The sequence below is a fragment of the Aegilops tauschii genome, chromosome 1, assembly GCF_002575655.3.
Source record: "Aegilops tauschii subsp. strangulata cultivar AL8/78 chromosome 1, Aet v6.0, whole genome shotgun sequence".
Lineage (NCBI taxonomy): Eukaryota > Viridiplantae > Streptophyta > Magnoliopsida > Poales > Poaceae > Aegilops > Aegilops tauschii.
This window is the reverse complement of record NC_053035.3, coordinates 391,097,702-391,111,466: the sequence shown is the minus strand read 5'-3', so window position 1 is coordinate 391,111,466 and position 13,765 is coordinate 391,097,702. Positions and strand designations below refer to the sequence as shown.

The following is a 13,765-nucleotide window of genomic DNA, read 5'->3' as shown; positions in this document are numbered from 1 at the left end:
AGAAATCCCATATAGGATGTAGATGTCCCCATAGACCACAAATCCGCCTCCACCACTCTAGCTGCTTGTTTGGTTTGAAGCTAAGTTGCTGCGAGTATGCGCAAGAATAAGCCTACAAAGTTTGTTACTCCCTCCGATCTGTACGAAAGTTGTACAAAAGCAGCGTCAATTAATATGGATCGAAGGGAGTACTATTAAACTTCTGGCAACCTTAGGTGTGACAAGCTTTGATTGAGATCCAAACGGCCCAATGATTTGAACCGAAGGTCATCTCAGTCCAGATTCCAGAATCATATGACTAACTGACTATATCTACCCTTTCGAGCTTCGCCCATGAAATATTGAAGTCATTCATGATTTGTTCAGTTCGGTGGTTAAACCCAAGGGATACATGTGTACGCAAACATACCTCACATCAATTAGCTTACTACTCCCTCCATTCCTAAATATAAGTCTTTAAAGATTTCAATACAAACTACATACGGATGTATATAGACATACTTTAGAGTGCAGATTCACTCATTTTGCTCCGTATGTAGTCTTTTATTGGAATCTCCAAAGACTTATATTTAGGAACGGAGGGAGTATATGCTGGATAGAAACATGAGAAAACCATGCATTCACAGCAATGGATTGTACAAACAAAAAAGAGCTTCACATTCTTGCTAACCACCGTTGTTGTACAGCACGGTGGCAGAAAGTTCACCAGGTGCAAATTTAGATGGCAAACTTAGTAACTTCGCACTGGAACGCACACAGTGAAATTCCCTTAACTACACAGAGTCAAAAATCTTGAAAACAGACACTCCCAAGGTCTATCAAATCTAGGGTCAATATGTATGTAGGGTGAAACTAGTCCACTGCCTGGTCCTCAGAAAGATGAATGGCAGAACAGAACGACGGGGACACAAAGAAAACATCCAGCTCACCTGCTAAAAGGAAAACAAAAGTGTGTTAAACAGCTTGTCCCACTTACTATAGAGTACTCAATAACATTAAAGCGTGGAGTTGTTCAGAAGGGTGTAATGGAATATTTGGAAGGGGAATTGAGGATATGCAGTTCAACGAGAGTAACCGACCTGAAGCAACACAGAATAGATCTCAGGCAAAAAAGAAAACTTTGATGAACAGTGCCAGAGCAAACTGCAGCACTGATGCACTTGCGATCAAAGCCATCATATCAGCTCCTTCGGTGCATTCCTTCAAGTTTAAAAAGATGAACCAAGATGATGCACCACCGGCACCAGCTATGATGACCCAGCGAAGAAATTCCACGGGAATAAGTAGCAGTATCTGAGGCAAAGAAAAATAGCAGAGCAATCTGTGTTAGACAAGCAAGTCACCCTTTGCATGAAAGAATAGAGGTGCTAGCCAAAACACGGACAACCATAACATTATCATGGATTATTACTTTGATAGAGTCAATTCTCTGACTAGATATTCTTTACATTATATATAGTTGCATCAATGAATGAAAATTCCCACGGAAGTTCAATAAAAGGTACGTACGCAATGTGCTACATGTTCTTGCTTGTAAAAAAAAATATAAATGTATTGGGATAGAACTTAAATACTTACAGATGCTGGTACGAAGATAAACAGAGAATAGCCCCACATACACCAAAACCGGATAAGGCTTGGGCGTGATCCAAAGTACTGAAACAGGAAAAAGAATGCAGCAGGTACCACGATAGCATAACCGTACATGACTGATGCCGCCAAACTGAAATAGCTAACATCAAAGTTCCATATATTCAGATCACTTTTCCTTTGCATTAGATAAGTGGCAAAGTTTCCGAATGCAGCCAGCATAAATATCAGTGTAGTGGTGATCCATAAGGGCCCATACCTGCAGAATAAAGAAAATGATTTATCACAGATCGAAAAGTAGGCTCGGAGATAAAATGTAGTCATAACAATGCAATAAGAAACTCAAGTGCAAAAGCGGGTGAGAAGTTACTTAAAATTATGACTTGTCATGTTCCCTTAAAAATTATGTTGCTAGCATAACAAACCCCATCTGCTATACAAATTACAAGTTACAACATATATCTGTTACACCATATTTGGTATTTCTCTAGAATGTCTATTAAACTATCGCACTTCCCCAATAAAAAAATTCATCTGATGCTAGTGCTAGTATTGCTTCACTACACAATTCTGGCATGTTCCAACAGTGCTCTCAATAATACTGCAGCATGTGCATGTGCTGCAACTTATGATATCACTTGAGTGTAGTGATCTTTGTGAATTGCTCTTGTTATGAGCTATATACTTGACCATTTGCCTCAAATCATTTACTACAGACTATGTGGTACTTAGAACTCAAAATTTTCAAACTTGGAAGCAGGTAGAAGATTGGCAATACACTTACATGTCAGGATTAACATCTATCTTCCTGAAAAATCCCTCCATTGGATAAACTGAACTGATAAGTCTGTCAACAACGACATCAGTATCAACATTGAAATATGGAGTATAAGAGGCAACATTGAAGTATCCTTTCCAGTTTGTCTGTGTTTCTACATCTCCACCTGCAAAGAGGATAAAAGAATATTTCAACATGGAACAACAGATGCAAAAGAAACATCATGCAATTTTAAATGAAATATTGAGAAAAATCCTGTCATCTATGCATTGTCTGGGATAAAGGCCAAAGTAACAAACAAAGAACAAATGCACGACAGTGCTTTCTTTGGACTGGAGACTTCTAGAAAATCATAATTACATTATTTTTCTGAAATCTAAAAATGGTGCGCCGTAGGCAAACAATAGCAGTCACGAAATGCACAATATTATCATCATGTGCTCCATACGACAGCTACAGTACGCAATCTCTATGACTCATGCAAACAGAAGATGCTATAAGCTCTATGTTCGTATTTTACACACGCAGCTTTAACAAAGCATTACCAGGATATATACACACTAATATCACATCGGGATGTAAACCATGGGGAGGCCATGTGCTTTGTTCAAGATTTCTCACACAAGAGACATCACAGGCTCACAGCTACACTCAGGCCCTTTCGAACTGAAATCTATAAACCCTACACTTGGGCCATTGGAATGTAATAAATACAAATCTCATAAGCAAGTAAGATATTCACATCGCATCCCACTAAACCAAAATATATCCACACCCATTAACCTGACAAATTGTGTATGCGGAGCTGGATTCATTCGAATATTGCAGACAAACTATTACTGTGGGTGGAACACGCTGATAATTAATTTAACAGGTCAATCTGTTACCTAGAGGGCTCCCTGGAGGCTGGTACCCTCCTCCGTTCGCAGCAGGAGCAGGCGGAAACTGCTGCAGGCGCGAGGTGGCAGCGGCATTTCCAACTGAAATGTAATTAATGAAAATTAATGTAACCTCGAGCCAGCAGCGGCAGCAGCAGCACTAATCTGAAACGCACGCGCGCGCGCACGTACCTTCGGCGGGAGCACCGGGCTTCCTCTCATCGGGAGCCACAGCCACAGCCTGCAGATGCAACAGAATCAATCACCCCAGCTCAACAACAACGCCAACCCTAGCGAGACGAGATGCAGGAAACGGTTAGGGGGGGAGGGCGTGATCGGTACGGGGACGGAGCCGAGGAGGTGGCTGGTGGGGAGGCTGGCGTAGCCCTCGTCCATGGCCGCTCACGCGTGGTCGCTGCAGTCGTCGCCTATCGGCAGCTGCGCATGGCCGCGTCGCGTCGCCGGAGTGGGGATTTGGATCGAGGATTTTTGGCGAGTGGGGAGGGGGGAAAGGGGAAAACTCTGCCGTGGGGAAGTCGTTGTCGCACGGTCCTCGTGCTTTGCTTCGGAAAGAAGGAGGTCGCACCTCGTGTGGCTGTTTTTTTTTTCTTTGAGAAACCCTCATGTGGCTGGGTTTTTTTAGGATAATAGCTAGATTTTATTGATCAAAAAACACATGAAGTGAGATAGAAAAAAGATCCTGGGGTTGAAACCAAACATGGCGCCTCTCGTGTGGCTTTTTTTAAGAAAAAGGGTTTCCCCCGCTTTGTATTACAAAGCAACCACCGATACATCCAACAATAGGTGCTGGGGCCGCAGCACAAACAAGCCCAAAGAAAAAAGGAAGAGAAACAAATGCCAGCAACGGCAGATCGACGAAACGAAGATGACCGGCGACCGCTGCACCCTCCGAAGAAGTACCACCACGTTCCCAGCACCCGAAGCGCCGCGTACCAAGCAACACCTTCAAGAAGGAGGCGACGACGACGCCGCTGCTGCCCGGACTAATCCTAGGGTTTCCCCCGGTACGCGGGGGGCAGTGAGGGGAGGGGTGTACCCGACGCCCTTCAGGAAGGTCCGGCGGCACCCACAGGCGTCGCCGCGTCGGGGTCGGACGAGCCGCCAGAGATTTCTCCCAGCCCAAACCCCCACCACCACCCCAGACGAATCATAGTGCACCGCCCATCGCGCCGCCCACCAACATGTGCCACCACGGTCATCAAATCAACTTCGCCGTCTTCCTAAGGTCACCGACACGAAACCTGGAGGATGGGAGAAGGGAGAGTGGCCTTGGGGGCATCCGCAACATCGCCGACGTGAGGGGACAACCACCACCGCCACCGCGGAGCCGACCGGACGCGCGGACAAGGGGCCTGCCAGGCACCGAGGCCCGGCCGGACCCAAAGGGTCCGGACAGCCCCTCCCGTCACGCTGCAGCTCGCCGGCCGACGAAGCCGCCACCGCCCGCAGACCACCGCAACTTCATCACCAACCAGGGAACGGCGTCGCCACGCACCGAGTCTCCGGCCCGCCCTAGCCCAGATGGAGCCCGAAAGGGCCCAGATCTGGGCCGCACGGGCGCCGCCGGCCACCAGCACCGCCACGCCGCCCCGCGGCCAACGACCGCGCCGCCGCACCGAGTACCCCGGGGCTCGCCGGAATCCCGCCGTTGAACCCCACCGCAATGGCCGAGCTGCACCGCCGCCATCGGGAGGCCCCCGCGCCCCCCATGAGCGTGCGGGGAAGGGACGGCCTGCCGCCGCCAGCGCCTCGCGGGCAAGGCCCGGCGGACCCGGCCGGCGGCGGGGGGGAGGGAGATGGACGGGGAGGAGGCCGAAGGAGCGGAGGTAGGGGGCCGCCCGTCGCCCGCGGGGGGGCGAGCGGGCGGACGGGAGCGCGGGGGGGGGGAGGGGGAGAGGGAGGCGGGGAGCGCGCTGCCGGCGGCGGCGGCGGTGGGGGGAGCGGGGGGAACCCTAGTCACGCCTACATATAGGCTTTCTGTCCTGGCTTTTTTTAGGGCTAACATGCTTTACTTTATTGATCAATGGTACAGGGATAATAGCAGTATCAAAAGGGTTTAAAAACCACACATGACGAGCTTCATCTAGATGTAAAGCATGTCTAGCTAAACTATGGGCCTCCTTATTGGAGAGACGTCCTTCATGAATAAAGGAGCAGGAGAGGAAATCTGTAGCTATATTGTTAATCTCCTTCACAATTGGTGCAATAATCCCAAGAGTTCCAGTATGAATATCGTTGAAAACAGAGAGGCAATCCGAGGCCACACAAATTTTAGTGATCATCAAGTCCTTGGCCAGAGCAGTGGCTTCCCGACAAGCACGAGCTTCTAATGTTGTCGTGTGGCTGGTGCGTGGTGCAGTGGTCTCACTCCTGATAAACCCCGTTCAGGAATTGGCCCAACACTATCGACCATCCCATTTAAACATACATAATGTGTTCTTTCGGAACAAAAAGTGTGCATGTTCTTTTTTCTGGAAGAAGTGTGTATGTTTTTGTCAGCTCCAAAATGAAATGAATGAGGGGAACTTCTAAAAAGAAAGGTACATGTGTTCTTATGAAGAAAATTAGAGACATTTCAAGTGTGCCTCTAAAAATACTCCATAAAAGTGTGTATTCAACATAGTAAAAAAATCTTCTTAAACCTAGCACCAACAACCGCACTCTAGGAGATTGGCCTCCATCATCTCTCCCAAGAATGTGGTGATCAAATGTTATAATGTGGCATGTTGGATCAATCGCTTGCTATTTGCGGATGATTGCTTAATCTTCATTGGCGCAAAGATCCAAAGTACTCATAGACTTAATGATATTCTTTGAATCGATGTCGATTACTCAGGGCAGGCCGTGAATCATGCAAAGGGTTTGATCTTTCTCATTCCAAATGCAGTGGAGGCGCTGAGAGTTTCCCTCAAAGGAACTCCGAGTATTAGCGTGGAAGCATTCTCTGAGCGCTATTTGGGACCCCCTACGGCAGTTGGAAAGATCACAAGTGGAACTTTTGTTTATATTCTTGAGAGGATTCATGGCAATACTCAAGGTAGTCCGAGAGGAACCTAGCTTGTGCTGGTAGGGAGGTTTGATTGAAAACAGTGATTCAGGCGATCCCCATTTTCAGCATGAGTTGCTTCAAGTTAACTAAAAAGGTATGCAAGAGTTTCACATCTTGTATGGCCAAATATTGGTGGGGTAGTTCTTTGGACAAGAGATCTCTCCATTTGGCGATGCAAGAGTTCTCTTGGAAGAAATTGGCTACACCAAAATAGGTTGGCGGCATGGGCTTCCGAGACTTTGAACATTCAATTTGATGATGCTAGGAAAATAAGGTTGGCGTCTATCTCCATATTTGTAGTGGGGCGTGTTGCTTTGGATGTGGGGGCCCACCAAACATGTTGGTGATGGCTCATCTATCTCCATATGGACGGATAAATGGATCCCAAATACTTCAGGCTTATGCCAATGGGCAAGTTGAGTAACGACCTGGTGAAGAGAGTCTCGGACTTGACTGATCCATATACAGGAGGTTGGAACAATGATATAGTCCCTAAAAAACTCTTCTCTCTTGATGTGGATGTGATTCTGAACGTCACATCTGATACGCCTCCATCGTATCTATAATTTTTGATTGTTTCATGCCAATATTATACAAGTTTTACATACTTTTGGCAACTTTTTATATGATTTATTGGACTAACCTATTGATCCAATGGCCAGTGCCGGTTCCTGTTTTCTGCATGTTTTTTGTATCGCAGAGTATCCATATCAAACGAAGTCCAAATGCAATAAAATTTCACGGAGAATTATTTTGGAATATATGTGATTTTTAGGAGTTGGAATCACCGCAAACGGAGGCCCACACGCACCACAAGACACCAGGGCGCGCCCCAGGCCCCTGGCACGAGGTGGTGGGTTGTACCCTCCTCGAACGTCAGTTGGAGCTCTACTTCGGGCGCAAGGAAGCTTATATCCGGAAAAAAATCGTGTTAAAATCTCAGCGCAATCAGACTTACGGATCTCCGGGAATATAAGAAACGGTTTTCGGCCAGATCTGGAGGACGCGAAACAGAAGAGAACAGAGAGGGAGATCCAATCTCGGAGGGGCTCCCGCCCCTCCGCCGCCATGGAGACCATGGACCAGAGGGGGAACTCTCCTCCCATCTAGGGGGGAGGCCAAGGAAGAAGAAGAAGGAGGGGGGCTCTCTCCCCCTCTCTCCCGGTGGCGCTCGAGTGCCGCCGGGGTGTTGGGGATCGTAGCAGAATTTTAAAATTTTCCTACGCTCACCAAGATCCATCTATGGAGTATACTAGCAACGAGGGGAAAGGAGTGCATCTACATACCCTTGTAGATCGCGAGCGGAAGCGTTCCAATGAACGAGGTTGATGGAGTCGTACTCGCCGTGATCCAAATCACCGATGACCGAGTGCCGAACGGACGGCACCTCCGCGTTCAACACACGTACAGTGCAGCGACGTCTCCTCCTTCTTGATCCAGCAAGGGGGAAGGAGAGGTTGATGGAGATCCAGCAGCACGACGGCGTGGTGGTGGATGTAGCGGGATCTCGGCAGGGCTTCGCCGAGCTTCTGCGAGAGGGAGAGGTGTAGCAAGGGAGGAGGGAGGAGCCCAAGGCTGTAATGCTACTGCCCTCCCTCCCCCCCTTTATATAGGCCCCCTGGGAAGGGGGGCGCCGGCCAGGAACCCATCTACATGGGGGGCGGCGGCCAGGGGGGAGACTTGCCCCCCAAGGCAAGTGGGGCGCCCCCACCCTAGGGTTTCCAACCCTAGGCGCAGGGGGAAGGCCCATGGGGGGCGCCCCAGCCCACTAAGGGCTGGTTCCCTTCCTACTTCAGCCCATGGGGCCCTCCAGGATAGGTGGCCCCACCCGGTGGACCCCCGGGACCCTTCCGGTGGTCCCGGTACAATACCGGTGACCCCCGAAACTTTCCCGGTGGCCGAAACTTGACTTCCTATATATAATTCTTCACCTCCGGACCATTCCGGAACTCCTCGTGACGTCCGGGATCTCATCCGGGACTCCGAAAAACTTTCGGGTTTCCTCATACTCATATCTCTACAACCCTAGCGTCACCGAACCTTAAGTGTGTAGACCCTACGGGTTCGGGAGACATGCAGACATGACCGAGACGCCTCTCCGGTCAATAACCAACAGCGGGATCTGGATACCCATGTTGGCTCCCACATGTTCCACGATGATCTCATCGGATGAACCACGATGTCGAGGATTCAATCAATCCCGTATACAATTCCCTTCGTCAATCGGTATGTTACTTGCCCGAGATTCGATCGTCGGTATCCCAATACCTTGTTCAATCTCGTTACCGGCAAGTCTCTTTACTCGTACCGCAATGCATGATCCCGTGACTAACTCCTTAGTCACATTGAGCTCATTATGATGATGCATTACCGAGTGGGCCCAGAGATACCTCTCCATCATACGGAGTGACAAATCCCAGTCTCGATCCGTGCCAACCCAACAGACACTTTCGGAGATACCCGTAGTGTACCTTTATAGTCACCCAGTTACGTTGTGACGTTTGGCACACCCAAAGAACTCCTACGGTATCCGGGAGTTGCACGATCTCATTGTCTAAGGAGAAGATACTTGACATTGGAAAAGCTCTAGCAAACGAACCTACACGATCTTTTATGCTATGCTTAGGATTGGGTCTTGTCCATCACATCATTCTCCTAATGATGTGATCCCGTTATCAATGACATCCAATGTCCATAGTCAGGAAACCATGACTATCTGTTGATCAATGAGCTAGTCAACTAGAGGCTTACTAGGGACACGTTGTGGTCTATGTATTCACACATGTATTACGATTTCCGGATAACACAATTATAGCATGAACAATAGACAATTATCATGAACAAAGAAATATAATAATAACCATTTATTATTGCCTCTAGGGCATATTTCCAACACGGGGCTAGGATCGTGACGGCGATCTACATCAATAATCTTGCTACCGTGAACACCAACTTTCTCCCCCTCTATGCAGCGGTGTAACACCTTTTCCCCCCGTTGTAATCTCTACTTAAACATGGTGCTCAACTCCATATATTGTTTCCCAGTGATCTATGGTTATCCTATGATGTTTGAGTAGATCCGTTTTGTCCTGTGGGTTAATTGTGATCTTGGTTGGTATGATTGTATATTTTATTTATCGTGCTGTCCTATGGTGCCCTCCGTTCTCGCGCAAACGTGAGGGGCCCCCGTTGTAGGGTGTTGCAATATGTTCATGGTTCGCTTATGGTGGGTTGCGAGAGTGACAAAAACTTAAACCCGAGTAGGTGGGCTATGTCGTATGGGAGTAAAGAGGACTTGGTATTTAATGCTACGGTTGGGTTTCACGACCTTAATGATCTTTAGTAGTTGCGGATTCTTGCTAGAGTTCCAATCATAAGTGCATATGATCCAAGTAGAGAAAGTATGTTAGCTCATGCCTCTCCCTCATATAAAATTACAAGAATGATTACCGGTACTTGTTACCGATTGCCTAGGGACAAATAACTTTCTTGTTGACACAAACCCTTTTACTAAACACCTAACTTTTATTATCTTGCAAAGTACTTCTAGTTTTATTCTTGCAAAGTAGTTCTAGCATCACACCTACAACATAGTTTCATACTTGTTTTCGGTAAAGCAAATGTCAAGTGTGCGTAGAGTTGTATCGGTGGTCAATAGAACTTGAGGGAATATTTGTTCTACCTTTAGCTCCTCGTTGGGTTCGACACGCTTACTTATCGAAAGAGGCTACAATGATCCCCTATACTTGTGGGTTATCAAGACCTTTTTCTGGCACCGTTGCCGGGGAGCAATAGCGTGGGGTGAATATTCTCGTGTGTGCTTGTTTGCTTTATCACTAAGTAGATTTTATTTCCTGTTCTAAGTTGTTCTCTATCTTCAAGTATGGATATGGAACATGAAATACCAAAAATATTAGTGGTACTTGCTACTCATGGAGATGGGGAACCTCCTAAAACCCTCGATGCTCGTTATGTGAAAAACATTATGCACTACTTTGATAATCCTGAGAAAACCCCATTCAACTTGATAATGGGAGTAACGTTGGATCAACGTGAATACTTTAGGGATTATCGCTTGACGCAAAAAGGGAAACTTTTATGGGATCAAATTTATATGTTGCATTGGTATGCTCAGGATTTATGCTTGAGATATGATTATACTTGTTGCTCTAAGATTGAGGTTCCACACCTTCCCTTTTCATGTGAATTTAATGATAATGAAACCTTGGCTTCTTATGCTAGAGGTATATATGATTACTATGATGTGGAACGAATAGAAGAATTTGTTGCCTTTAAGGGTGCTTATGATTGAATCTTTGTTTGAAAAATATGAAGGTTTTGATGATGATGTTTACAGACCTGAAAATTTTGCCATCCTTAAATATTGCTATGATAATTATAAATACAATTCCGATATTGATGAATTTATTGAGAAAGTCTCCGCTGTCCAAGAAGAGACTAATATTTTGCAGGAGTCTATGGAAGAAGAAATTGATGAAACTGTGAGCTCATTGGATGAAAACTTGTGTTCATGCTCATGGAAACAATGTAGAATTTTTCATGAAGATTCTCACAAAAATAATTATCCCCTTGTACAATTCCATTGTATTATAAAAATAATGTGCCAAGATTTGCCTTTAGGATGTTTACATTGCTTGTTGGTTTGTGCGGTGCAAAACAGAAACTTTGGCTGTAGTGCGCGATTTTACATTTTTTACTGGAACATCAAACGGTTCTGAAACTTTTTGCACTTTCTATACAAATTGTTTATTTTTCCTAATTTTTTCATAATTTTTGAAGTACCAGAAGTATGGTGAATGTTCAGATTACTACAGACTATCCTGTTTAAGACAGATTCTGTTTTTGATGCATTGTTTGCTTGTTTTGATGAAACTATCGATTTCTATCAGTGGATTAAGCCATGGAAAAGTTATATTACAGTAGCTATAATGCAAAAACAAAATATGAATCGGTTTGCAACAGTACTTAGAGTAGTGATTTTCTTTATTATACTAACGGATCTTACCGAGCTTTCTGTTGAGTTTTGTGTGGATGAAGTGTTCGAAGATCGAGGAGGTCTCGATGTGAGGAGAAGGAGGAGAGGCAAGAGCTCAAGCTTGGGGATGCCCAAGGCACCCCAATTAAATATTCAAGGAGACTCAAGCATCTAAGCTTGGGGATGCCCCGGAAGGCATCCCATCTTTCTTCAACAAGTATCGGTATGTTTTCGGTTTCGTTTCGTTCATGTGATATCTGCAAATCTTGGAGCGTCTTTTGCTTTTAGTTTTCATTTTTATTTCATGCACCATGCTGGTATGAGATAGTCCATGGTTGATTTATAGAATGCTCATTGCACTTCACTTATATCTTTTGAGTGTGGCTTTATAGAATGCTTCATGTGCTTCACTTATATCATTTGAAGTTTGGATTGCATGTTTCTCTTCACATATAAAACCGTTATTTGTATAATGCTCTTTTGCTTCACTTATACTTGTTAGAGCATGGTCTTTTGTAGAAAAAATTAAACTCTCATGCCTCACTTATATCTATTTAGAGAGTCAACTGGAATTGGTCAATTGCATGGTTAGTCATAAAATCCTACATAAAACTTATGAATCACTGAATATGATATGTTTGATTCCTTGCAATAGTAAAAATATTGGTGTTAAGGTTTGTGATTCCTTGCGATATAGAGATAGAAATATGTGGGAGGTACTAGTAAATGGTTGTGTTTAGTAAAAATATTGGTGTTAAGGTTTGTGATTCCCGAAGCATGCACGTATAGTCTCTCGTTATGCTATGATGTTGGAGCATGATTTATTATTGATTGTCCTCCTTATGAGTGGCGGTCGGGAACGAGCGATGGTCTTTTCCTACCAATCTATCCCCCTAGGGGCATGCATAGTAGTACTTTGCTTCGAGGGCTAATAAACTTTTGCAATAATTATATGAGTTCTTTATGACTAAATGTGAGTCCATGGATTATATGCACTCTTACCTTTCCGCAATTTGCTAGCCTCTACGGTACCGTGCATTGCCCTTTCTCACATCGAGACGTGGTGCAAACTTCACAGGTGCATCCAAACCCCGTGATATAATACGCTCTATCACACATAAGCCTTATTATATCTTCCTCAAAACAGCCACCATACCTACCTATTATGGCTTTTTCATGGCCATTCCGAGATATATTGCCATGCAACTTCCACCGCTTCCGTTTGATGACTTGAGCATTCATTGTCATATTGCTTTGCATGATCATATAGCTGACATAGTAGTTGTGGCTCAGTCGCCGTTCATTATTTTTCATACATGTTACGCTATACCATTACACATCCTGGCACATGCCAGAGGCATTCATATAGAGTCATATTTTATCATAGGTATCGAGTTGTAATTTTTATTCCTTTTGAGTTATAAGTAAATAGAAGTGCGATGATCATCATTATTCATTTTTAGAGCAGTGCCCCAGTGAGGAAAGGATGATGGAGACTATGATTCCCCCACAAGTCGGGATGAGACTCCGGACAATGAGAGATAAAAAATAGGAAAAGAAAAAAAAAGAAAAAAATAAACAAAGAGAGAAGGGGCATTGTTAGTATCCTTTACCACACTTGTGCTTCAAAGTAGTACCATGTTTTTTATATGGAGAGTCTCCTATGTTTTCACTTTCATATACTAGTGGGAATTTTTCATTATAGGATTAGATGCACACCCACTTAGTTTCATATTGAGCTCTCATACACTTATAGCTCTTAGTGCATTCGTTGCATGGCAATCCCTACTCCTCACGTTGATATCAATTGATGGGCATCTCCATAGCCCGTTGGTTAGCCGCGTCGGTGTGAGACTTTCTTACTTTTTTGTCTTCTTTATATTTACCCCTATCATCATACTCTATTCCACCCGTAGTGCTATTGAAAGATCGTGGATGTCGCCTAGAAGGGGGGGTGAATAGGCGCTTTAAAATAATTACGGTTTAGGCTTGAACAAATGCGGAATAAACCTAGCGGTTAATTTGTCAAGCACAAAACCTACAACAACTAGGCTCACCTATGTGCACCAACAACTTATGCTAAGCAAGAAAACCTACTTAGGTGATAGCAAGATATATGACAAGAAACAATATGGCTATCACAAAGTAAAGTGCATAAGTAAAGAGCTCGGGTAAGAGATAACCGAGGCACGCGGAGACGACGATGTATCCCGAAGTTCACACCCTTGCGGATGCTAATCTCCGTTTGGAGCGGTGTGGAGGCACAATGCTCCCCAAGAGCCACTAGGGACACCGTAATCTCCTCACGCCCTCGCACAATGCAAGATGCCGTGATTCCACTAAGGGACCCTTGAGGGCGGTCACCGAACCCGTACAAATGGCAACCCTTGGGGGCGGACCCGAACCCGTACACTTTGGCAACCCTTGGGGGCGGTCACCGGAACCCGTCAAAT

General features: G+C 45.3%; 1 protein-coding gene across 2 annotated transcripts; it reads right to left on the bottom strand.

Moving 5' to 3' along the window:
• Positions 1-604: 604 nt before the first annotated feature.
• Positions 605-3,877, bottom strand: LOC109751179 (uncharacterized). 2 transcript variants are annotated; one of them, XM_020310071.4, is made up of 7 exons: positions 3,589-3,877; positions 3,439-3,487; positions 3,256-3,348; positions 2,375-2,534; positions 1,579-1,849; positions 1,080-1,293; positions 605-932 (listed from the first exon to the last, which is right to left on the bottom strand). In XM_020310071.4, the coding sequence occupies exons 1-6, from the start codon at positions 3,640-3,642 to the stop codon at positions 1,102-1,104; spliced, it is 819 nt and encodes a 272-aa protein (XP_020165660.1). In that variant the 5' UTR covers positions 3,643-3,877; the 3' UTR covers positions 605-932; positions 1,080-1,101. The 2 variants fall into 2 exon arrangements, with proteins under 2 accessions (XP_020165660.1, XP_020165659.1); XM_020310070.4 differs by having other exon boundaries at positions 605-929; positions 3,589-3,861.
• Positions 3,878-13,765: the final 9,888 nt, after the last annotated feature.

What these genes read in the sequence shown, in the direction of transcription:
- LOC109751179 (XM_020310071.4), bottom strand. Translation starts at nt 3,642, where the DNA reads ATGGACGAGGGCTACGCCAGCCTCCCCACCAGCCACCTCCTCGGCTCC. An exon ending in GCCTCCAGGGAGCCCTCTAG is followed by an intron (nt 2,535 to 3,255) that starts GTAACAGATTGA and finishes TCCTCTTTGCAG; the next exon opens with GTGGAGATGTAGAAACACAG. An exon ending in TTATCTTCGTACCAGCATCT is followed by an intron (nt 1,294 to 1,578) that starts GTAAGTATTTAA and finishes TCTTTGCCTCAG; the next exon opens with ATACTGCTACTTATTCCCGT.